Here is a 25,890-nt window from a genome sequence, read left to right on the forward strand (position 1 = left end):
TAAGTCATCTGTAAAATGGGATTGAGACTGCGAGCCCCACAAAGGACAGGGACGGGGATCGTGTCCCACCCAATTTGCTTGTAGCCACCCCAGCGCTTAATACAGTGCCTGGCACATAGTAAGCGCCTAACAAATACCGTAATTAGTATTATCATTATTAATAAATAGCATTAAATGAGCGAATGGGGTAGATACAAGATAATCAGGCCCCACATGGGGCTCATGGTCTAAATAGGAGGGAGAAGAGGTTCTGAATGCTCATTCTGCAGCTGAGGGAAACGAGAGAAGTTAAGTGACCTGCCTAAGGTAACACAGCAGACAGTGACGGAGCTGGGATTAGAATTCAGGTCCTCTGACTTCCAGGCCCATGCTCTTTCCACTAGGCCACGCTGCTTGTCAGCGAAGGGTGAGGCTAGAGACCTGGTTTCTCCAGATCCCCGGCACGGTACAATGGCAGGGGCCTGTCCCCCCCCAGACTCAGCAGCCGGAAGCACCCCCGGCTTCCTCGGAGGCTCTATCAATCAATCAGTCAATCAGTCAAATTTATTGAATGCTCACTGTGTACAGAGCACTGGACTAAGCACTTGGGAGAATACAACAGAGGTGGTAGACGTAATAATTGTAATAGACATAATAAGTGTATTATTTGCTCAAGCGCACATAATTGTATTTGTTAAGCGTTTACTATGTGCCAAGCACTGTGCTAAGCACTGGGGTGGATTCAAGCAAATCAGGTTGACCACAGTTCCTCTCCCACATGGTGCCCACGGTCTTAATCCCCATTTTAGAGATGAGGTAAATGAGGACCAGGGAAGCGACTTGCCCACCACACGGCAGACAAGTGGCAGAGCCGGGATTAGAACCCATGACCTCCTGGCTCCCGGATATGTCCCTTGCTCGCAACGAGCTTACGGTCTAGAGGGAGGCAGACATTAATATAAATAAATTACGGGGATGTACAGTGGGGCCGAGAGAGGGCTGAATAAAGGGTGCAAGGGCGAATCAAAAGAGAGTGGGAAAGGAGGAAATGCGGGCCTAGTTGGGGAAGGCCTCTTGAAGGAGATATGCCTTCGGTATGGCTTTGAAGAAGGGAGGAGAATGATTGTCTATCAGATATGCTCCAGTCCAGAGGCAGGATGTGGGCAAGAGGTCCGTGGCGAGATTGAGAAGATTGAGATACAGCGAGTAAGTTGCCATTTGAGGAGCAAAGTGTGTGTGTTGGAGTAGAAAAGCAGAGAGATGAGACAGGAGGGGGGCAAGATGATTGTGGGCCCTAAAGCCGGTGATTCTGAACCCCGGAGTCTGGTCCCCTTCGGCCCACAGGGACCTCTTCCCCTCTTGCTTCTCCCCTCCTCCCAAGCTCTTGGGGGGGGAATGTCAATCTGGAAGCCCATTCGGGCCCAGTAGCATCCTCTTTCATTAGAACCACTCAAGGAAGCTGGAAAAATATGATGCCTCTTACTTAAACCTTAGCGCAGGCAGCACCCAGACGTAATGGAAAAACCATTAGGTGACAGAAAAGGACACAGAGAGGCCCAGAGGCCCAGGAATTAAAAATAAATCAAATCACTTAAAAGGGGTTTCTCAGCTTTGGCGCGGAAGGAAAGGGACCGATCTTCCCTTGCCGAACGTTTAACCTCGTTTACCGCTCCTTGATGCTGCGGTGGGCGGCGGGCTCTGCTGTCGGACATGCCCGCCGGTTTGCGTGTATTTCTCCACGACGAGCCTCAGGCCCGGGAGACACTTCACTTGACGCACCCGGCGCCTCTCGCCTGTCCTTGTTGGAGCCCCGTCTCCGTAATCGTGTCGGCTCTAGCCCTCAGTTGCCGCCTGCAATTTTCCCCCGTTGTTGTTGTTCCCGTAGCTGCCGATTGCACTTAGTACATTACCGAAGCTCAGAAAATAAGAGATGTTCAGATTGAGCTTTTAACCCCATTTTCCCTAAGCCATATTTATATTCTCCTGGACTGTCCCCGGACCCCTTAATTGAATTTGTCTGAATCGGATAGCCTTGTGGCTTCCTACGTAGTCCGTTTGACTGGTTAAGAGCCAATTGGAAGAGTACGTGGATTTCTCTTGAGAGAAATTTTAGGGACGATTTTGGAAAAAGTGGTCCACGCGCAGATGTCTCCCACGATTCCACATCCGGTGGATATTAGCTGGTTTTTACTGTCACTTTCCAATCTAGAGAGAGACAACTGGCTTCGGATGACACTGTAAAGCTTCGAGTGCTGTTTCCAAAAGCCGGGATCAGCCCTCGGTTATTAAAAATCTCCTCGCTCAGATCACGGTTAAGGGTAGGGTTGAGTCTGAAGCTGAAATGAAGAGATTGGGTAGGGCTGGGTGCAGATCGCCGTATTAAGTACTTGGGAGAGTTCAATTCAACAAATTTGGTAGACACGTTCCCTGCACAAAGTCAGCTTATCAATCAGTGGTATTTATTGAGCACTTATTATGCGCAGAGCCCTGTACTAAGCACTTGGGAGAGTACAATACAACAGAGTTAGCAGACGCGTACCCTGCCCGAAATGACCTTAAAGTCTAGAGGGGGAGACAAACGTTAATATAAATGAATAAGTTCCGGATACGTACGTAGGTGCTGTGGGGTTGAGGGTGGGGTGTAGTCGGTGTTATCAGTGTGTGAACAGTGTTGTTTGACTGTGTGTCTATTGTATTTCTCCTACTAGATGGTAAACTCCTTGAGGAAAGGGAACCATTTCTATTCTTTAACAATTGTTAAATAAGTCGTTTAACATGTTGAGGAGCAGCGTGACCTAGTGGAAAGAGTCCAGGCCTGGGAGTCAGAAGGACCCGGGTTCTAATCGAAGTTCAGACACTCGTCTGCTCTGTAACCTTGGGCGGATCACTTAGTTTCTTCGGGCCTCAGTTATCTCATCTGTAAAATGGGGATTCAGACCGGGAGCCCCGCGTGGGACCCGGACTGTGTCCAACCCGGTTAGCTTGCACCTACCCCAGTGCTTAGTACAGTGCCTGGCGCATAGTAAGCACTTGACAAATACCATTAAAAAAAAAGTTGCGTCTGGCACAAGGGATGCACCCTGCAGGTGACCGAGGCCTGTCTGTTGTTGCAGGTGACGATTCTGGAAGGCGAGCATCGCCAGCTTTGGTCGGTCTGAGTCCAGCCAGGGTAGCGTAGGCGGCTGACTCTTTGTCGGGTGGCTAGAAAGGGGGATCGGGAGGAAGCCGATCCCGGTGACGTCTTGGAGCCCTGGTCAGCTTTGCCGCAGCAGGCAGTTCTACTGACGAGTTCATTCATTCGTGCATTCGATAGTATTTATTGAGCGCTTACTATGTGCAGAGCACTGTACTAAGCGCTTGGAATGTACAAGTCGGCAACAGATGGAGACGGTCCCTGCCCTTTGACGGGCTCACGGTCTAATCGGGGGAGACGGGCGGACGAGAACGATGGCGATGAATAGAGTCGAGGGGAAGAACGTCTCATGAAAACAACGGCAAGTAAAGAGAAGCAGGGTGATGCACATCTCATTTAACAAAATAAATAGGATGATGAAGATATATACGGTCGAGCGGAAGAGTACGGTGCCGAGGAGGTGGGACGGGAGAGGGGGAGGAGGAGAGGGAAAGGAGGGAGAAGAGGGTTTAGCTGCGGAGAGGTGAAGGGGGGGTAGAGGGAGCAGAGGGAAAAAAGGGGGGAGCTCAGTCTGGGAAGGCCTCTCGGAGGAGGTGAGCTTTAAGTAGGGATTTGAAGAGGGGAAGAGAATCATGATTGTCGGAGGTGAGGAGGGAGGGCGTTCCGGGACCGCGGGAGGACGCGGCCCGGGGGTCGACGGCGGGCTGGGCGAGACCGGGGGACGGTGAGGGGGTGGGCGGCGGAGGAGCGGAGCGTGCGGGGTGGGCGGTGGAAAGAGCAGTTCTACTGACAAGTTGCATTTGCAGGCATAATGATGCCCTGCTGGAAAACTTGTCTTTCGCCTCAAGCGGAAGTTCCTAGCAGCTCCCTTGGAGAGAGAAGCACCGAACCCGGGAGTGGGGGACAGGACGGGGGGGTGAAGGGGGCGGTAGCTATTTTAGGGAAGAAGGAAGGAGAAATGGGGAAAAGAGCAAGGGCCCGTGGGGGAGGACTACAGCGTCTCTCAGGAGAGTGGGCGGGAAACAGGTCTACCAACTCTGCTTTATCGTACTCTCCCAAGCCCTTAGTACAGTGCTCTGCACACAGTAAGTGCTCAATAAATCTGATCGATTGACTGATTGAGAAGCAGGAGATACCGGGGTGGGGGGGGGGGTGCTCTGTGATACTCATAGTAAATGTGGTATTTGTTAAGCGCTTACTATGTGCCAGGTGCTGTACTAAGCACTGGGGTGGATACCAGCAAATCGGGTCGGACCCAGTCCCTGTCCCACACAGGTCTTACAGTTTCAATGTCCACTTTACAGATGAGGTAACTGGGGTCCAGAGAAGTGAAGTGACTTGCCCAAGGCCTCACAGCAGACAGATGGCGGAGCCAGGATTAGAACCGGTGACCTTCTGACTTCCAGGCCCGTGCTCTATCCACTACGCTATGCTTCTTCCCCACGTAAATAATTGTGGTATTTATCGAACACTTACTATGTGCCGGGCACTGTAGTGAGGCAGATGCAAGTATATCAGGTTGGACTCAGTCCCCGTCCCACTTAGGGCTCACAGTCTCAATCCCCATTTTCCAGATGAGGTAACTGAGGCCCAGAGAGGTGAAGTGACTTCCCCAAAGTCACACAACAGACAAGGGTCAGGGCTAGATTAGAACCCATGACCTTCTGATTCCCAGGCCCGGGCTCTACCCACCACACCATGCTGCTTCATCAGTAATTACCTGATGACCCTGTATCTCCCCCAGCGCTTAGAACAGTGCTCTGCACATAGTAAGCGCTTAACAAATACCAACATTAATATAATTATTATTAATTACCACAATTATCGGTATTGTTATTTACCATTATTACGGAGAACAGGTCCTAATGCGGCACACTGAGCTGAGCCGGAGCTCGGGTCCTCCCGTCCCCTTCTGGGGAGACGAAGGAAGGGCAGGCCCCACAGCCAGTTCGGAACAATTGCCCCGGAGATTCCGGGGAGCCGAACCCAGGTGAGCACCCGTTCTCTCAGAACCGGTGCTCGGGCCTCAAGCGGAAGCAACGTGACAAACACTGTGACCTGATAGATAGAGTACAGGCCTGGGAATCAGAAGGACCTGGGTTCCATTTCCACCTCTGCCGTTGTCTGCCGTATGGTCTTGGGCAAATCGCTTCACTTCTCTGGGCCTCAGTTACCTCCTCTGGAAAATGGGGATGAAGAGTGTGAGCCCCACGTGGGACTGGGTCCAACCCGATTTGCTTGTATACACCCTAGAGCTTAGTACAGTGCCTGGCACATAGTAAATGCTTAACAAATGCCATTATTATTATTATTGTTGTTGTTGTTGTTACAATTAAGCATTTGGTGGGGCCATGTGCTACCCCCAGGCCGGTGAGGAAAGCGTCTGTCTGTTGTTATATTGTACCGTCCCAAGTGCTCAGTACGGTGCTTTGCAAACGGCAAGCACTCGGTAAATCCGATCGAATGAATGAAAGGACGGTGCCGCACCTGTGCCAACCGGGTAGCCGTTTTGGTCCCGGAACACCGCCGTCAGGCATCTAGCAGAATTGGCCGTGCCCAGAGCCGGGAAGGCTCACCCGGGCCTGCCGTTAGAAACCGATCCGAGATGAGCGACGGCCTTTTGGGACCCCCTGCCTGCCCCACACCCCTAGATCTGGGGCCGTGTAACGCTCGATGAAGTGGGGCCTCCGTGCCTCTTGTCCGGTCGAGGAGGGGATCGTCGTTCTCGCCCGGCTCCCGAGCCGCCGTCCCGATTAGCCGAGGGTCCTCGAGAGTGCGGCTCTCAAGGAGTCTCGTCTTCCCGACGGCCCGGCGTCCCCAGCGTCCGAACCCGGGTGGACCGCGGAGGGGTGGCCACGGGCTCCGGAGCGCCGGAAGAGGCTTTCGGGGGTGTGCTTCTCTGCAGAGAGGAGCCTCTCCTCCCGCCTTTCGCTCGGGAACACGTGGCCTCTGACACACCCTTCATAATGTGGCTCACTAAGAGTCTGTCTCCTACACACCCAGCTCTCGAGCCGCCCCGGCTCTCATTCGATCGTCTTTATCCGGTCGTATTTATTGAGCGCTTACTACGTACAGAGTGTACTGGGAGAGTAAAACGGAACAATAAACAGACATATACCCTGATCGCAATGAGCTTTTGATCTAGAGAGCAGGCGCTGGATGTGACCCGCAAGGGGAGGAGGGGGAGGGGAAGGAGAAGGGGGAGCAGGAGGAGGAGGAGGAGGATGACGATGATGATGTGCCCGGCCAGGGCTGGAAGGTCTCGCCACCACTTTTGTGAACATATAGGAGAGCACTGATGGGATTTCAGAGTCAGCGGTGCAGGGCGAGAGGAAGAAGCCACCCTGGGGGGAGAATCTCGCCGGGGGCTACCCCAAGGAGAGCCCCAGGGCTCTGAGACTCAGGCCCGACCCCAACATAGTCTAAAGGGACCCAAACTGTCCCCCGGAGAGTGGGACCATGGGTGCGTGATGGTCCTTCAGCCTCAGCGTGGAACCCCCGCCACCCATCGTTCGCTCTTTGGCTCAGTCCGCCCGGACTGAGGCTCGCGGGCTAGCTCAGAACGGGCAGGTCCTATCGCCTGGGAAAGGTTGAGGGGATGCCCACGGTGGTGGTGGTGGAGGCCGTTGCCCCGCCCGCCCATTTTTACCCTCACCGACTGCAGCTGCTGTCCCCAAGATGGGGGATGGGGCCGGGGTGGGGGCCGAAGGTGGGGCTGAGGCTGGGCTTCTCCGACACGTCGAGTGGAGCCCAACCGCGGTTGCTCTTTCATGCCGCCACGTCTCTGTCACTTCCCCCGCTGTCCTCAGTTTCCCCAAGAGCAAACGGGGACGACAGTACGTCATCCCGCATGCTGAACGGAGAGGCCGGGGGAGAGGGCAACAATTTCTCCCGGCCCTGGTTCCAGCTTAGCCAGCTGTTCTGTTCCAGGAGGGGAGAACGCCATGAGAGTGAAGAAGAGGTCCCCACAACAGGCGAGGTCATGGGTTCGAATCCCGGCTCTGCCACTTGTCAGCTGTGTGACGTCGGGCAAGTCTCTCCACTTCTCTGTGCCTCAGTTACCTCATCTGTAAAATGGGGATGAAGACTGTGAGCCTCACTTGGGGCAACCTGATGACCCTGTATCTACCCCAGTGCTTAGAACAGTGCTCTGCACATAGTAAGCGCTTAACAAATGCCAACATCATTAAGGTCACTCTAGCCAGAGTGTTGAGCACTTCTGGCAGTTTTCCTGGGAATTTCCACGTCCCACCATCTTCAGGGTCTTCCAAGCTGGACCCGGTCTGGCTACAGGCCGTCCCTTCACCGAGTATGATGGTGAAAGGTCTGAGGGCTCAACGGGATTCCTGCCCTGCCCCAAGACTCTTTGGTTCTCCTGTCTCCGATGCGGGAGATGAGATTCTCCGTGGAGCCCCGACAACCTCCTCCCCGCTCCAGGGCCATCTCTCTGTTTGGGGAGCCAGGTGGAGATGCGGGCTCTGGGCCTTCACCGTGCTGCCCCCAGAAACACAGTGGTGTCTGGAGATGGAGCGTCCTGGAATCACGTCTCCCCGGTCCTGAAAAACTTCCAGTGGTCGCCCATCCGTATCTTCATCAAACAGAAACTCCTCACCGTCATCTTTAAGGCACTGATTAGGTTCTCCCACTCCTATCTAATCTCGTTCCTCTCTCATTACAACCCAGCCCACACGCTTCGCTCCTCTTACACCAACCTACTTACCATACTTCTCTCTGTCAACCCTCCTTCTTGCCTGGAACTCCCTCCCACTTCGTATTGGACAACCCCTCCCCCCCCCCCCCCATCTTCAGAGCCCTACTGAAATCAGATCACAGGCCTGGGAGTCAGAAGGAACTGGGTTCTACTCCCGGATCTGCCATTTTTCCTCTGTGTGACCTTGGGCAAGTCACTTCACTTCCCTGTGCCTTAGTTACCTCATCTGTAAAATGGGGATTTAGACTGGGAGCCTTAGGTGGGACATGGACTCTGTCTATTCTGATTAGGTTATATCTACCCCAGCCTCAGTACAGGGCCCAGCATAGAGAAAGTGCTTAACAAATACCATAAAAAAATCTCCAGGAAGCCTTCCCTAACTAACCGCTCATTTCTTCACCCTATTTTCTCTTCCTTCTGCATTGCCTGTGCTCTCAGGTGTGTACACCTCAAACACTTTGAGACTCACCCCCTCCCCCATCAGCAAAATATCCACTTGCTAAAGCAGAGCTTGGGATGCAGGTGCCAGAAGTTGTGGTCTCTGTGGCTCCCAATACCACCCAGAGAGTAGTTAACCGGAAGGAAACCCAACAAACCCTGAGGGGTGTATGCAGAGACTCTGGGAATTGTGGAGTGAACCCGGGGCCTAGTATTTATTCATTCATCCAATCGTATTTATTGAGCGCTTACTGTGTGCAGAGCCCTCTACTAAGTGCTTGGAAAATACAGTTCGGCAACAGGTGGAGACAGTCCCTGACCAACAACAGGCTCACGGTCTAGAAGGGGGAGACAGACAACAAAACAAAACAAGTAGACGGGCAACTCTACCAGCAACATAGATAAATAGAACCATAGGTAAATGCACATCATTAATAAAATAAATAGAGCAATAAATATGTATAAATGTATACAAGTGCTGTGGGGAGGGGAAGGGGGTAGAGCAGAGGGAGGGAGTAGGGGCGGTGGGGAGGGAAGGAGGAGCAGAGGAATAGTGGTCACCCCCACCCCACGGCCTTTCCTGCTTTGGCATTTACCTCGTCGATGAGCGGGCTTGATGATTGGGACGGGGGTGTAGGAAGAAAATGAGGCCAGCCTCAAGCTTCGACGAATTCGAAAGAAAGCAAACCCTGGCGTTTCCTGTGCCTCTAAACAGTGAGGAGCCATGACTCTAGGGAGGAGAACACAAGCGTGAGCCTTGATTACTGAGACCCGACCGGACTTGCCCAGAAGGAGTCGGGCCCGAGCCCCACGTCTGGACTCAATTCCCTGAGATAGGTGTGGAAGGGGCTCCCACGGGTCCATCAGGGGCTCCATCCGGGGGACCCCAGTTCGCTCCCTTCACCACAGCGAGGGCTGGGGAGGGGGCAGCCCAGGGAAAGCGGAGGAGAAGGCGGCTGGCTGCCGTCGGCCTCAGGGAATAAATAATAGTCTTGTCACCTCCGTTGGCAGGTACATTCGTTCGTTGGCAATCCCGGCAGGAGGCGGGGAGTCTCCCTTCTCATTTGTAGTCCCAGGAAGCATCCCGCGCTTCAGCAGTTCTCCCCCTCCCTCAGTCCTCCCTTTCCCCTTCCCTGCTTCCTTGACTCTTTATTCCTCTCTTGACCCTGAATCCCAGAGCTCCGCTTGGAAGGGAACTACCTGCATCATCTGCCCGACGAGGTCAGGACCTTGCTGCACCTTCGGGCCATCGACCTGTCCAGGAACCAGTTCCGTGACTTCCCCGAGCAGCTCACGGCCCTGCAGGCTCTAGAAACGATCAACCTGGAGGAGAACGAGATCGTCGGTAAGTCTTTCGCTTCCATTCCGTGGTCCCCCGTGGCCTGATACACGGCTGCGGTTACACCGGGCTTTTAGCACTGTGCCCTGAACATTCAGTACGGTGCCTTGTAGACAGAAGATGTTTGGTTCAGCATCTTGCAGACATCAGATACTCAATATTTCGCCCTGCACACAGTAGGCTCGATACAGTGCCTTGTAAACCGGAGAAATCTGGCCCAGTGCCCTGCACGTGGTAAGCGTTCAGTTCGGTGCCCCGCACACGGTAGGCACTCAGTATACCGTCAGTTGATATTGCTACTCTTAGGACAAAGAGGTCCCTAGGTACCGAGGGGAGAGGGAAGGGTGTGAGAGAATGGTCGGCGCTCTTCCTCTCTCTGCTCCCCTCTCTCTCTGTCTCTCTTTCGCCTTCCCAGACTGCCAATGAACTGCCGCTCCCATTCTTGCGTCGTCCCTCCCGCCCCCCGCCCCCGGCTCCCACGGAAGCGTGAGAGCTTCCACTGGCAATCGGACAAGATTGTCTTTGGATTCTGCTCCTATCCTCCCCCCGCCACCCAAAGGGCCCGATCTCTCCTTCTCCATCTCCGCCTCCCTCACAGGAAAGGAGCCATCAGAGGCTTGAGAAGCAGCGTGGCTCAGTGGAAAGAGGCCGGGCTTTGGAGTCAGAGGTCAGGGGTTCGAATCCCGGCTCGGCCCCTTGTCAGCCGTGTGACTGTGGGCAAGTCACTTCGTTTTTCGGTGCCTCAGTTCCCTCATCTGTAAAATGGGGATGAAGACTGTGAGCCCCACGTGGGACGACCGGATTCTCCTGTGCCTACCCCAGCGCTTAGAACGGTGCTCGGCACATGGTAAGCGCTTAACAAATATCAACGTTATTATTATTGTTGGATCTCAGGGTGCCTGGCGGCCGCCTCTTTTTTTTCTGGCGTTTGTTAAGCGCTTACTATGTGCCGAGCACTGTCCTGATCCCTGGGGCGGATACAAGCTAATCAGATTGGATACAGTCCGTGTCCCACGTGGGGCTCACAGTCTTAATCCCCATTTTACAGATGAGGTAACGGAGGTACAGAGAAGTGAAGTGACTTGCACAGGGTCCTACAGCAGACAAGTGGCAGAGCCGGGATTAGAACCCAGGTCTTTCTGACTCCCAGGCCCGTGCTTTCTCCACTCTACCACACTGCTCTGTGCTCTGTCGCTTCAAGCGATCTCTCCGGGATAAGCGAGAATACCTGACTATTCCTTGAACCCTGGAAAGTACGCCGCGGGCTAGGGATGGACAGTGTCCTGGAGACACCTCTCCTCACTCTTTGAAAACCTCCAGTGGTTGCCCGTCCATCTCCACGTCGAACAGTAATTCCTTACTGTTTAAGGCATTCAGTCAGCTCTCCCCCTCCTACCTAATTTCACTCCTCTCCCATTACAACCCAGCCCTCACACTTGGCTCCTCTAACACCAACCCTCTTACTGTGTTTCTTGCCGTCAGCCCCTTGCTCACCTTCTTCCTCTTGCTTGGAACTCCCTCCCGCTTCGTATCCGACAGACCGCCACTCTCCCCATCTTCAAAGCCCGAATCTTCTCCAAGAAGCCTTCTCTAACTAACCTCTCATCCCCTCACCCTATTTTCGCTCCCTTCTGCGTTGCCTACGCTCTCGGATCTGTACCCGGATCTGGAGAAGCAGCGTGGCTCAGTGGAAAGAGCCCGGGCTTTGGAGTCAGAGGTCATGGGTTCGAATCCCAGCTCTGCCACTTGTCAGCCGGGTGACTGTGGGCAAGTCACTTAACTTCTCGGTGCCTCAGTTACCTCATCTGGAAAATGGGGATTGAGACTTGTGAGCCCCACGTGGGACAACCTGATTCCCCTGTGTCTACCCCAGCGTTTAGAACAGTGCTCTGCACATAGTAAGCGCTTAACAAATATCAACATTTTTATTATTATTATTATTACCCCTTTAGCACTTGGATGCTCACCCCACCACTGGTCGTTAATGAGATGTACATCCCCTTGATTCTATTTATCGTGATAATGTTGTGGTGTTTTTGTTTTGTTCTGATCTGCTTTGCTGTCTGTCTCCCCCAGTTAGATTGTGAGCCCATCACTGGGCAGGGATTGTCTCTATCTGTTGCCAAATTTTACATTCCAAGTGCTTAGTACAGTGCTCTGCACATCATAAGCGCTCAATAAATACTATTGAAGGAATGAATTGGTCCCCCAGGATGTCTGATCATATCTTTATACCCTGCCATCTCCCCTATTGGTAATTGATTATAGACTGTACGCTCCTTGTGGGCAGGGTTCGTATCTACCAACTTTATTGTATTGTACTCTCCCAAGCGCTTAGTAAGTGCTTGGCACCCAGTAAGCACTCAGTTGAGAAGCAGTGTGGCTCAGTGGAAAGAGCCCGGGCTTTGGAGTCAGAGGTCATGGGTTCGAATCCCAGCTCGGCCACTTGTCAGCTGTGTGACAGAGGGCAAGTCACTTAACTTCTCGGTGCCTCAGTGACCTCATCTGTAAGATGGGGATTGAGACTGTGAGCCCCACGTGGGTCAACCTGATTCCCCTGTGTCTACCCCAGCGCTTAGAACAGTGCTCGGCACATAGTAAGTGCTTAACAAATACCAACATTATTATTATTATTATTATTAATACTCTTGGTTAATAGAGTAGCAAGAAGAGGGCAGCTGAGACTCTCTCCATTTTACAGATGGAATGACCGCAGTTCAGAAAGGCGAGGGGCCATCTCCCGAGAGAAAGGATTTTTGTCTGATTTTCAGCTGGACCGGTCCCTGTCTGATATCATTATGGCACGGGCTGCCTTCATTCGTTCATTCATTCGGTCATATTTATCGAGCGCTTATTGTGTATAATATAACGATAAACAGACACTTTCCCTGCCCATAACAAGCTCATGGCCAGAATTTATGTCCAGTTAGCACTCAGCTTCCGTCTACCTCAGGAGTCCTCTGGCCCTGGGAGGGAAACACAGGGGCTCCGGAGCCCAGGGGAAGGTCAGGGGTCCCCAGGGACACAAGCTCTAGATTCTGCCGCTCCCATGTTAGTTGAAGACAAGGGAGCAAACGAGTTCTCCAAGGGAGTGGGTGCAGATGGCTAAACGAATCCTATGGCTGAGGTGGACTGTCCCTGCCCTGAAGTGATCTAGCCGAGACTTGGCCAGTACTCAAGATTGTGGAGATGGGCAGAGGGAAGTGCGAGACAGCTAGCTGCCAGTCAGTAAAAGCGACGGGGCACTCACTTCACAGCCAGAGCCTGGCACCTCGTGCCACCGGCAGTTCCCTCAAAGTGGCTGCCTCGAACAGCAACCCTTCCCGAGAAAGGGGCTGAAAATCATCAGGTTCTACACACCTCCAACCCCAAACCCAGAGGCAGTGTTCACCTCTCCCTCCTACTTCACTGGGATGCGACAGGGACTGTATCCATCCTGATTAACTTGTATCTCCCCCATTGCTTAGAACGGTGTTGGACGCATGGTGAGCACTTAACAAATACTCACAGCCCATGGGGCGATTGCTGCCCATCTAGCTCTTTGTGCTCAGTCACTTGGCCATCGACACCATCGGCAATCTCTTCCTTTCAAAGGCTGAGGATGAGCCGAACACCTGCTCTGTGTCCTCTCTGGGGACCCCAGATACTGTGGATTCTGTTCTTCCAAACTGGATCTGGGGATTCTGAAGGAATAACTCTGGGTCTGAGGCTCAGGGCTCAAATGGATGTACAGCACTTTGCAGCCCAAAAGCAACACGAGACAAGGAGAGGGCGGCCCCCTTGGCATTGGGGCGGGAGGTTCGATAAAGACGTTTGGAGCTCTTTTCCACTAAAGGCCCATGTCGCTCTTCTCCCTGAACTTCAATCCCATCCAGGTGGACCGCGGGGATAGGAGCCCCATATTCTCCCTTTCCCCCGGGTGGGTCCCCATCCATGTGAATTCTGGGGCAGGGAGCCCCGCGCTCTTTCTCTCCCCTCCCCCCAGGCTGGATTCCAAACACATGAGCCCCAAGATATTGGGAATAAAAGCAGCCGATGACCATCACAATTCAGTCAGCTGCAATGCGAATCATTCAGTCAGTCGATGGGATTACTCGAGCGCTTCCTATATGCAGAGCACTGTACAAAGCACTCGGGGGGAGTACGGTATAACGGTAAATACGTTCCCTGCCCGCAAGGAACTCACAGTCTAGAGGGTGCTTACAGCCAAAGACCCGTAACTTCCACCGTGCCTTTCCCAGGAGCCAAGCTGCTCCTCGTGGCTCCCCATTGATTCCCAGTGCTTTTCTGAGGAACGCAGTGAGCCAAGCTGTGGAGAAAGGAGGCCCGTCGGCAGACACCTGTTCCCTCTCAGCAAATCAAACAAACACAACCTGGGAAGGGAAGACCTGCTGTAAACCATCCGGAGCCCTCTGAAGCATCCCAATTATTTAGGCTGCTTTTCCTTCTGAAAGCCAATTAGAGAACTGGACTCCAATTTGAATAGCCGTGTAGGAGAGAAGTGTGTTATGCAAGGTGAGATGGCAGGAGGAGATGGTTGTAATTATTTAGAATAAAGGAGGGCAGGAATATAACAACCCCAATTATGGAAATAACTTCCCCGAGTGTGGTGGTGTTGCTAGCCTCGTACAGGATCGCTTAGGAATAATTACAATCAAGAATTTTCAACGCCTCCGGATTCTTTTCTAGTCCCACCACCAGACCAGAACATTAAAAAAAAAAAAAACCTCTTAAGCCACATAAGCAACCTTGCTGCCTCATGTTAACAATTTTTTTTAAGCTATTTGTTAATCACTGTTCCAGGCACTGTACTCAACTCTGGGGTAGATACAAGCTATATAGGCTGGACACGGTGTATATCCCCAATGGGACTCACAGACTTAATCCAGTGTGGCTCCGTGGAAAGAGCCCGGGCTCGGGAGTCAGAGGTCATGGGTTCGAATCCCGGCTCTGCCACTTGTCAGCTGTGTGACTGTGGGCAAGTCACTTAACTTCTCTGTGCCTCAGTTCCCTCATCTGTAAAATGGGGATGAAGACTGTGAGCCTCACGTGGGGCAACCTGATTACCCTGTATCTACCCCAGCGCTTAGAATGGTGCTGTGCACATAGTAAGCCCTTAAATACCAACATTATTATTTTACAGATGAGGTAACTGAGGCACAGAGAAGTGAGGTGATCTGCCCCAGATCACACGACAGACAAGTGGCAGAGCCAGGATTAGAACCTTGGTTCTGACTCCCAGGCTCCTGCTCTTTCCGCTAGCCCACCGTGCTTCCTCATGCAAAAACAGCAAATAAATAGTTCCGAAAGGTGCACACCCAAACGAATCTGAATTAATCGAGCTGCCTCTCCCCAAGCTTGTTCCGTAAGGTTGAGGGATTTGCCTGGATTTCCTTAGAATGCCCAGTTCAGTAGAACTCCCACTGCCCAGGGGCTTGTGTGGAACTCCAGGGACACCTCTAAGAACCACAGAATTCCCAGGCATCGAAGAGGCCACTTAGCCATCCTCCTGCCTCCAGCCAGGATCCCACTTAGCCTTTGAGTCTTCTACTTCAGGAGTTTTCATAGACCCATTTCTAACTAGCCCGTTTGGCAGGAAGTTCCTCCTTGCGTTTCGACCTCTAGACATCTCCACTGTCGGAACGAGCCCGGCTGTTGGAAGATGAACAGAACAGAGACCTCAGGTAGGGTGGCTCGTGGCTCTGACAGCTTGCAGATTGGACTTTGAAATTCTGAGACTGCTTACTCTCCACACACAGACACACTTACTTCTGCCATCTTTTTAAATGGTATTTATTAAGCGCTTAATATGTCCCAGGCACCGTACTAGGTGCTGGGGTAGATAAAAGCTCATCAGGTGGGACACAGTCCATGTCCCAAGTGGTGCTCACAGTCTTAATCTTCATTTTTACAGATGAGGTAATTGTGGCTCATAGAAGTTAGGTGTCTTGTCCAGGGTCACACGGCAGACAAGTGGCAGAGCTGGGTTTAGAAATCCCAGTCCATACTCTTCCCATTAGGTCATGCTGCTTCTCACGTCCTGTTGCATGTTTTCACTGCGAGTCATTAGGGAATTAGGGAGCTTCCATCTGACTGTGGAATTGAAAGGAACGATTTGTAGGGAACACATGAGTGCTACATTGTGAGTTCTGCAAGACCGGACCTCTGCGTTATAGGAGAATTGGGTGTAATATGGGAAAAAACCCTTGGATTTCTAGAACTCCTTTTTTCCCTAAGAACTCGAAGCCCTTTTGTAATAATAATAATAACCGTAGTACCTGTTAAACGTTTACTCTGGGCCAAGCTGTGCACTAGACGCTGAGGTAGGATACAAACTATCTGTCATCACGTTTTGACCCTGACCATTACTCCTGTGACAGACAGCTGGCTGGGCATTAGGAATCCCATTTTACAGATGGAGAAATGGAGCCCCAGGGAGAGGACATGACTTTTCCAAGATCACAGGTCTATTAGCTGGAACTCACGACTAGGACCCGGATCAGCTAACACCACATTTATGGTGTTGGTTTAAAATCACATCTCAATCAGTCGGTGGTATTTATTAAGTGCTTACTATGTGCAGAGGCACTATACTAAGTGCTTGGGAGAGTACAGTACAACAGAATTAAAAGAAAATTGCCCTGCCCATAACCATCTCCTCCAAGATCCCTTTCCCAACAGCCCTCATCTCCCCCTATTCTCTCCCCATTCTGTCAGCCTTGTGCTTGTTTTTATCCCCTCTAAGCACATGATATTCACCCACCCTCAGCCCCACGGCACTTATGAACATACCATAATTTATTTTAACTTTAGACTGCAAGCTCCTAGTTGGCAGGGAACGCGTCTACCCACTCGGTTGTGTGGTACTCTCCCAAGTACTTAGTACAGTGCTCTGCGTGCAGTAGGTGCTCAAGAATTACAACTGATTAATTGATTGCTAAGTGCTGACTGGGAGCTCATTGTGGGCAGCGACTGTCACACTTTATTGCTCTATCGTACTTTCCCAAGTGCTTAGTACAGTGCTCTGCACACAGTCAGCGCTGAGAAATACGACTGAACGAAGGAATTGAATGAATAAAAGATTCGAGCTCGGACCGGGTCCCTGTCCCTCACGGGACTCATTATCCCATCCCTGTCTTACAGAAGAGAAACCTGAGGCCCGGAGAGGTTAAGTGATTTGCCCGAGGTCACCCTGTAGGCCAGTGGTGGATCTTGGACCGGAATTTCAATCTCCTATCTCCCAGGTCCAAGTTCTTCCTCCTAGGCCACACTCCTAGGCCACCCAGTCCTCTTCCTACTAACTGGGACCAAGGAGATACAGGTGCCGATGTCCCAAACTGGCCCCATCCAGAACATAGGAAGGAAATGAAATCCTAACCTCACCAGGGCGATTGGTCCAGCTCCTCAGTGACCCGTTCCCCAATCGGCCGAGGTCCACCGCCTTCCTCCTCGTGGGAAGGATCGGTTTGAATCCCTCCATTCCTCTGCCTTGTGAATAATTTGGAGGAAAAGCCAGAGACTTTCGCCCCCTATTGCGCAACACCCCTTGACATTCTGTTGAGCATCGGCGGGCCTTCGGAGCTGGCGACTCATTATTCAGCCGCTTTCTTGGGAATTGGAGGTTAGATAGCAATTTAGAAGCCAAGGATCTCGGAGAGCACAGTCGAAATCTGTCAGGAGGGCAAAATGTCTGCTAAATAAATGACTTAAGTGAAACCTAATGTCTCCTCTCCCGCTGACCACCCACTCCAAATTGCAGCGTGAGCTGACATTTCAGCTCCTGCCCGTTAGGTTGCGGGGGGTGGGATGGGGGACCAGAGCAGAGAGAATTAAGTTTCGGAGGCGGCTCTGGAGAACAACAAGCGGTCAAGCTGTTGGCAGGAGCTCTCTTCCCTCTGAAGACAGGGAGAGAGATTAAAGTGACGGCGAGGAACTGAGTTCATGCCACTCGTGGCCCCTTCCTCCAGTCAAGCAGTGGGAGTTTGGTTTCAGCCTCCTAGACAGTCTGAATTTGATAGAGCCCCAACGTCGCCTTGGCCAAGCCTGGTGGCAGCCCAAGGGAGGAAAGAGGTAATGGGATCTTGAGAAGTGAGAAGAAGAAAATGAAGGTGAGAGGCACCGGTGTCGAGATCGTGGGATGAGTGGGACTAAATAAGGTTTGGTTTAGGTAACATCTCTATCTGTGGCTTTTCTCTATCTGTGGCTTCTCGCCTCAGTGTTCTAACAGGCTTTCGGCTGGGGAATGATGAGTTCGGTTCTCCACCTCCTCCTCTGGCCTCCTGCGGTCTGGCCTTGAAACAGGCCCTTGCCCGTTCTGAAGGGGGGAATTATTGTCCCTGGGTCCAAGTGGGCCCTGGATCATTCCCCACAGAGAGGTTGATCGAGGGGGGAGGAGGGTGAGGCCGGACGGGCATGATTGGGACTGGGGGTTCGAAGGCCGCCCCCAGCTGCCTCCGGAGCTGGACCCAGGGAATCCGTGCCTGTTTTTGCCCCTCCTGGCCTGGGCTAGAGAGAAGTTGAAGAGGCTGGAATCTTTCCAGCCCGAGGCAGGAAGGCACACCCATTGACAGGCAGAGTGCATGCTAGGATAGTGGGGCCAGACGTCTTGGTTTCTGACCCGGAAGATGATGATAATAATAATAATTGTGGTATTTGTTAAGCGCTTACTATGTGCCAGGCACCGTACCAAATGCTGGAGTGCATACAAGCAAATCGGATTGGACACAGTCTCTGTCCCACTTGGGACTCACAGGCTCAATCCCCATTTTGCAGATGAGGTAACTGAGGCCCAGAGAAGTGAAGTGACCTGCCCAAGTTCACAGAGCAGACAAGTGGTGGGGCCAGGATTAGAACCCATGACCTGCTGACTCCCAGGCCTGTGCTCTATCCACTGTACCACGCTGCTTCACTGGGCTCCAGTCCTGGAATTGTCCTGTGGCGGATTGTACTTAAGAGCAAGTAAGAACTCCCAGCAGCCTGCTGAGCTAATAATAATAATAATAATGATTCTGGCATTTATTAAGGCAAGCACTGTACTGAGTGCTGGGGTATGGATAGCAGCAAAACGGGTTGGACAAAGTCCCTATCCTACATGGGGCTCACTTTCTCCATCCCATTTTGAGGATGAGGTAACTGAGGCCCAGAGAAGAGAAGTGACCCGCCCAAGGTCACGTAGACAAGTGGCTGAGCCGGGATAAGAACCCCATGACGTTCTGACTCCCAGTCCCGTGCTCTATCCACTACACCACGCTGCTTAACTTCATTCGTTCGTTCAATAGTATTTACTGAGCGCTTACTAAGCACTGGACTAAGCGCTTGGAATGTAGAAATCGGTAACAGATAGAGACAGTCCCTGCCCTTTGACGGGCTTACAGTCTTGCTTGCTGTGTGACCTTGGGCAAGGCACTTCACTTATCTGTGCCTCAATTCTGTTCTCCCTCCTACTTAGACTGTGAGCCCCATGTGGAATAGGGACTGCGTCCAACCTAATTAACTTGAATTAGGTTAGCTTAGAGAGCTTAGGCCCTCTCGGTATGACGAATGGAGAGTTCCCAGTACTCTACCGGTCTCAACTAAGGGAGGGAGAGTCAAGCAGAGGCATGCCCATTCCATTCTCAGCTTGGCCAGTCGCTAGTGAGTGGAAAGCAATCCGCTAAAAGTCAAAATTCACCTGTGCTGGGCAGCATCGGCGTGGGAGAGAATCGAGGGCAGAAACTCAGATTTACTGCGCAGGAGGGAATGGTAAATCACTTCTGTATTTTTACCAAGAAAACTCTTCGGATCCGCTACCAGAACGATTGCAGATGGAGATGGAGGGTTCTGGGAGAGAGGTATCCACGAAGTCACTAGGGGTCGGAGACGACTCAACAGCGTAAGACAAGAAAAGACAGGGCGCTTAAAAAATACCATAGAAAAAAATGGCGGGTCCGTGACCCATGGTTCCAAGCCGGGGCATTTGGGCACCTCACGTGTAGCTTAGCGGTTTGCTCAGGTACGTTCTGTAAAGCACCTGCTTGTTTCGCCCCAACGGGACACCTCACAAGGGGAAAAGCACCTCTCCCCCAACTGCAGGAGCTTCTCTCCCCAAAAGCTCCCCCTTACTGGTCCCCGGAGGGAGACTGCTGATCCAGCGTGGCTTAGTGGAAAGAGCCCGGGCTCTTTCTAATCCCGGCTCCGCCACCGGTCTCTGTGACCTTGGGCAAGTCACTTCACTCCTCTGGGCCTCATTTACCTCACCTGTAAAAATGGGGGTTAAAAAATGTGCGCCCCACGTGGGACAATCTGATTACCCTGTATCTCCCCCAGCGCTTACAACTCTGCTCAGCACATAGTAAGCACTTAACAAATACCATAATTATTGTTATTATCCAGCAACTGAGACTCCCGTAAGCACGAGGAGAGGGACAGGGTGGCCTAAGAAGAGAGAAGGGAGAGAAGCGATATGGTTTTTAATAAGGGGCTGGGCTGAAAAGACCTCAGTGTGGGCCAGATCCAAGGGTCTAGTTGGAGGGTCCGTCTGACCCCAGGCTCGGATGTGGAAACCCTAAAACCAGCAGGCAGTGAGGTGGACCCTTTAAGGGATCCAGGAAAAGTTGACAGTTGGGTCTAGGACACCAGGAACTCTGCCCCTGACGTAGTGTGTGTTCTGAGACTAGTCAGTCAGTAGTATCTATTGAGCGCTTGCTTACCGTGTGCAGAGCAGTGTACTAAGCACTTGGGAGAGTATAATAGAGCAATAAACAGGCACATTCCCTGCCCACAATGAGCCCCTTAACCTCTGTGTGTCTGTTTCTCCACCCGCGGGTGGGGAGAATGAAGCCTGCCTCGTTTTACCTAATCACGAGGACTTTGTGATGAGCACGTGGGAGAAACTGTCGGTAAGCCCGTGGCAGGGAAGGCCATCTAGAAACCCCAGCTGTGATTAGTTCGTGGCTTCTAGGAAGGCATCTGAAAACCTCCACTAAGGAGAAAGGAATGAAATCGCCGTCCACTGGTTTGGACGGAAGTTTTAGTGGCTTGAACAATATGTGACGTGATTCAGAATTTGGGGGTGCTCTGCCCCTGGAGATGTAACCCCCGAGCTCAGGTGGTGCCTTAGGAAGAGGCGGGAAACAGGCCGGGCGTCCGCCTGTTGCTTTTGGACCCGAACACCTGGAGAAGGGAACCCCCTTTCCTCCTTTCACCAAAGCCTTCCCTGAATGGATTCACGGAGGGCTGTTAACATTTCAACAGCTCCTTGGCTGTCCTTCCCCTACCCTCCCAAGGTTGATGTGAAGAGCTTCTTCCGGGGAAGGGAAATGGAGTTTCTTAGCCCAAAGTTTCAAACAACCGACAAGTGGAAGCTTAAGCGATTTAGCGTACCGTGACCTCAAAACCATTCTGCCGCGGCCCTCTAGGTTTCGGCCTCGAGCTCGGAGGAAGCGGGAGCTGGGGAAGCTTGGAACCAGAAGAATAATTGGGCATTTGTTGTCATGCGGGAGAACCCGGTGGCTAGGAGTATTACTGTCTGAAAACCCGGCGGAATCAATTGTTAATCAAGCACCATTCTACCGAAATAGAGTTTCCTCCAACCCACTTAGCCCAGCTCCCAGCATGGGGGGGGTGAGCAGGAAACCGCAGAACCGGTCAACAAACGGATCAGTGGGTGAAAAGTCTCCGTACTTGTTTCGAGAGGGCCCGGCTTGTTTCTGGAGTAGTTCAATCATCCTTTGCTAGAATAATCTTCACTTCCTTTGGCAAATAGCCACTTTCATTCATTCAGTCGTATTTACTGAGCGCTTCCTGCATGCAGAGCACTCTTCTAAAGAGCACGGGTTTGGGAGTCAGAGATCGTGGGTTCGAATCCCAGCTCTGCCCCTTGTCAGCTGGGTGACTGTGGGCAACTCACTTAACTTCTCTGTGCCTCAGTGACCTCATCTGTAAAATGGGGATTAACTGTGAGCCTCACGTGGGACAACCTGATGACCCTGTAAGTGCCCCAGCGCTTAGAACGGTGCTCTGCACATACTAAGTGCTTAACAAATACCAACGTCATTATTATTATTATTGTTTTTATTCCAAACCCTTGGGAGAGTACACTACAACAATAAACAGACACATTCCCTGCCCACAAGGAGCTTACAGTGTGAGTGGGAGGTTGGGGAAGACATCTTTACAAATAAATAAATTACAGGTATGTACGTGAGTGCTGTGGGGACGGGAGGAGGGAAGAACAAAGGGAGCAAGTCAGAAGCAGCACGGCTCATTGGAAAGAGCCCGGGCTTGGGAGTCAGAGGTCATGGGTTTGAATCCCGGCTCTGCCACTTGTCAGCTCACTTGACTGTGAGCCCCACGTGGGACAACCTGATTCCCCATGTCTACCCCAGCGCTTAGAACAGTGCTCGGCACATAGTAAGCGCTTAACAAATACCAACATTATTATTATTCACTTCTCTATGCCTCAGTGACCTCATCCCTAAAATGGGGATTAACTGTGAGCCTCACGTGGGACAGCCTGATTCCCCTGTACCTACCCCAGTGCTTAGAACAGTGCTCTGCACATAGTAAACGCGTAACAAATACCATTATTATCGTTATTTTTATTATGGATGCAGAAGGGAATGGGAGAAGAGGTAAGAGGCTGGCGTTTAGCCTGGGAAGACCTCTTGGAGGAGATGTGCTTTCAATAAGGCTTTTAAGTGGGAGAAAGTAATTATGGGACTGGGGGGATGGGGGGCATTCCGGCCAGGGGCAGGATGTCGGCTAGGGGTTGACCGCGAGGTAATCAAGATCGAGGCACAGTGAAGAAGGTTGGCCACTTGCACTGGGTGAGCTGGCCTAGTGGAGAGTGCCCAGGCCTGGGAGTCAGAATCCCTGGGTTCTAGTCCCGGCTTGTGTGTGACCTTGGGCAAGTCACTTAACTTCTCTGGCTTAGTGGATAGAGCCCGGGCTTGGGAGTCAGAGGACTTGGGTTCTAATCCCAGCTCCACCACTTGTCTGCTCTGTGGCCTGGGCGAGTCACTTGGCTTCTCTGTGTCTCAGTTACCTCATCTGTAAAATGGGGATTAAAACTGTGAGCCCCACGTGGGACAAACTGATTACCCTGTATCTACCCCAGTGCTTAGAACAGCGCTTGGCACATAATAAGTGCTTCACAAATACCATTATTATTATTATTCTCTGTGCCTCAGTATCCCTATCTGCAAAATGGGGGTTCATTACCTGTTTTCCTTCTCACTTAGACTCTGAGCCCCACGTGGGACCTGATGATCTCATTCCTACCCCAGTGCTTAGTACAGTGCCTGGCACATAGTAAACACTAGCAAATAGCGCGATTATCATCATCATCATCATCATCATCATCATCATCTGGGAAGCAGGATGGCCTAATGGAAAGAGCACGGGACTGGTAATCGGGACACCTGAGTTCCAATCCCAGCTTTGCCACTTGCCTGCCATGTGATTTTAGACGTGTCCTTTAACTTCTCTGTGCCTCAGTTTCCTCATCTGTAAGCTCCATTTAGGACTAGGTCTGTCCAGTCTATAGAAACTGCATTTACCCCCGCGCTTAGTACAGCTCTTGGCACATAGCAAGCACTGAATAAATACCACAATCATTATTCTCCAAGAAGGCCGGTTATTCATTCATTCATTCAATAGTATTTATAGAACGCTATGTGCACAGCACTGCACTAAGCGCTTGGAATGTACAATTTGGCCACAGATAGAGACAGTTCCTGCCCAACGACGGGTTCACGGTGTAAATGGGTTATGTTCACTGCCTACCCATAACCCTTCCGTTGGGAGGTTGGACTGAAACAGGCATTGAAAGGCATAGGAGACCGGGTCAGCTACCTGCAGTTTGGACTCTGATGGACACCGGGAAATACAGGGAAGCGTCCTCTCCTCGGCAGGTGGATCCGCGGCACGAGGGAAACTCAATTTAGGAAAAGAGAAGGTCAGGCCTGAGTAGAGTACGCTTAGTGGAAAGAACACGGGCTTGGGAGTCAGAGGTCGTGGGTTCTAATCCCTGCTCCGCCACTTGTCTGCCGTGTGACCTTGGGCAAGCCGCTTAACCTCTCTGTGCCTCAGTTACGTCATCGGTAAAATGGGGATTAAGACTGTTAGCCTCTCTTGGGACAACCCGATTGCCTTGTATCTAACCCATCGCTTAGAACAGTGCTTGGCACATAGTAAGTGCTTAACAGATACCATTATTATCATCATTATTATCTGTATCCCCCGCAAGCAGGCTCATCGTGGACAAGGTGCGCTGAGCACTTGGATAAATACGCTCTAACAGAGTTGGTGCTTAAGCTCGTTGTGGGCAGGGAATGCGTCTACCAACTGTTATGTCGTACTCTCCCAAGTGCTTAGAGCAGTGTCCTGCCCAAGCAAGCACTCAGTAAATATGACTGATTGATTATCAGGCACCCCTTCGTCGACCTCTACGCCTCATTCATCCAGTCATCCGTCCGGTCGTATTCACTGAGTGCTTACTGTGCAGAGCACTGTACCGCATGCTTGGAAGAATACAATCTAACAATAAACGGACAAATTCCCTGCCCACAGTGAGCTGTGTCTAGATCCTCCCCACTGGTACGGTACTGGATGGAGGACAGATCAGCTGAAAGCTGGACCGTCCGAGTATAAAGCCAGATGAATGGTCAACCTAGGTTGGGACAGGCCCAAGGCCGGGATGCCTAAACGGGCAGAAAGTTTTGGGTAGTTGAGAAGCAGCAGGAGGAGTTCCCGACAGACTCTCTCGTCCTTGAGTCAATGGTATGGAAAAAAGCAGTAAACCGCCCAGGCTACTTACTGAACCGTCCCTCTCCCCCCGACTCTCTTAGCTCCTCGAAGCCCAGAAAGGTCGCCCCTTTCAGCTAGAACAGAATGGAGAAGGGAGAGACACCCGTCAGACATCTGGTGAGAGCTCACGGATGCCAAGGAGGGAAGAGATAAGTCCGAAGGTGAGGGGAATTGAGAAAGGGAAACCGGGCCGAAACCAGAAGGCTGAGAAGATTAACTGTCGAGAGAAAGGCGAAGAGTTTAGCTTGCTCATTTGGACAACTCCCAGGCAGCTGATAAGAAAATTATTTCCAAAGAGTATTGTTATGATCCAGATTTGATTAGCCCCGTCAGGGTGTCCGGCACTGGCAGGAGGGAGCCTGGGAGGATCAGCGAGGTAAAGTGGCATCTCGTCTCCCGTGTGTTTATCGAGTGAATACGTTTGGGGATGGGGGAGGGGGAACGGAATCGCAAAAGTTTGCTTTGGGAAACTTGGCCTCCACATCCTGCTTTGCTTGTCCACTGGGCCGGTCCCTTTTAGCCTTGATTTTATTTCAGACTAGAGTGGGGATGTCACGCGGTCCCGAAATCAGGTGTGTGTGCGTGGGGAAGCACCTGCCAAGCTACAGACTTGCCTCTCTTGGTCAGAGGAAGAGGCCACATTTCCTTCTCCACAGACAGATGTTTAAAAGGATGGATACTCCAAGAGGAGATGTATTTTCCCAGGAAGGACCCTGGGTAAGGGGGAAATGGTCCTCAACCAAGCAAGTGGAATTCTGGACCTAGATTCTGTTTACACCTTTGTTCTACCGTTGGTTGGAGTGCAGATGCATTCGTTTGCGGGCACATCCTCGGAGTCTGGTAGAGTTTTTGTTCTTCTCTCAACAGTTATGTTCTATTCCATCTAATCAGCCCTACGCTTGAATTTAGAGCGGGGCCTCTCGGCCCCCGGAGCCAATTAGCAGCGTGCAATTATGGAGCCACGGGGCCGGCGGCTACGAGGAAGTGCAATTATCTCGAAACGCCACCTCTCCGGCCCGCCTCCGATTCTCCATCGAGCCCGCGGAACATTGATGTCCATTAGCGTTCGGCTGAAGCCCGGTCAGATCTGTGGTGACCCAGCAGGCTGAAGCTTGATGGTCTGCGATGCTGTAATAGCACCTTAAAGGGATGTTCATAGCAGAGGCTCGGCCGGGGGCCTGGTGGATTTAGAAGCTTGGGCTGTAAGGGGAGGGAGAGTCAGGCACTTCTCTCCCCTTAAGCTCGTTGAAGGACGAGTCGTCCCGGGGAAACAGCTCATGACTGATTGTCCGTGGAGACGGGAGGAGCCAAGGCCACCGAAGCCCACCGAGAATCCAAAGACGCCTAATCTCCGCCTTGTGCTCTGGCCTCTTCCCTGGCAGTTGGCAAGGAATTCCAGGAGTGTTGCCCTTCCCCCTGTTGTGGGGAGAGCACATCGGGGGAGGAGACGCCAAAGACCCTGGAAATAATCAAGAGTAGATAATAATAATAATGGCATTTGTT

At 51.9% G+C, this 25,890-nt stretch overlaps 1 protein-coding gene and 1 long non-coding RNA gene across 3 annotated transcripts in view; one reads left to right on the forward strand and one right to left on the reverse strand.

Moving 5' to 3' along the window:
* The window catches only part of LRRC20 (leucine rich repeat containing 20), a 98,682-nt gene that overhangs the window by 67,139 nt on the left and 5,653 nt on the right, over positions 1-25,890 (forward strand). For both annotated transcript variants that reach the window (XM_029061730.2, XM_029061731.2), the window contains one exon: positions 9,439-9,606. In XM_029061730.2, the coding sequence (XP_028917563.1) occupies positions 9,439-9,606 (168 nt within the window). The remainder of the gene's footprint in view (positions 1-9,438; positions 9,607-25,890) is intronic.
* Positions 8,563-9,540, reverse strand: LOC114810342. The gene is made up of 3 exons (XR_003758044.1): positions 9,462-9,540; positions 8,858-8,991; positions 8,563-8,599 (listed from the first exon to the last, which is right to left on the reverse strand). It is a non-coding gene; the product is annotated as an uncharacterized LOC114810342 (long non-coding RNA).

Source organism: Ornithorhynchus anatinus, chromosome 3 (assembly GCF_004115215.2).
Source record: "Ornithorhynchus anatinus isolate Pmale09 chromosome 3, mOrnAna1.pri.v4, whole genome shotgun sequence".
In the NCBI taxonomy this organism is placed as follows: domain Eukaryota; kingdom Metazoa; phylum Chordata; class Mammalia; order Monotremata; family Ornithorhynchidae; genus Ornithorhynchus; species Ornithorhynchus anatinus.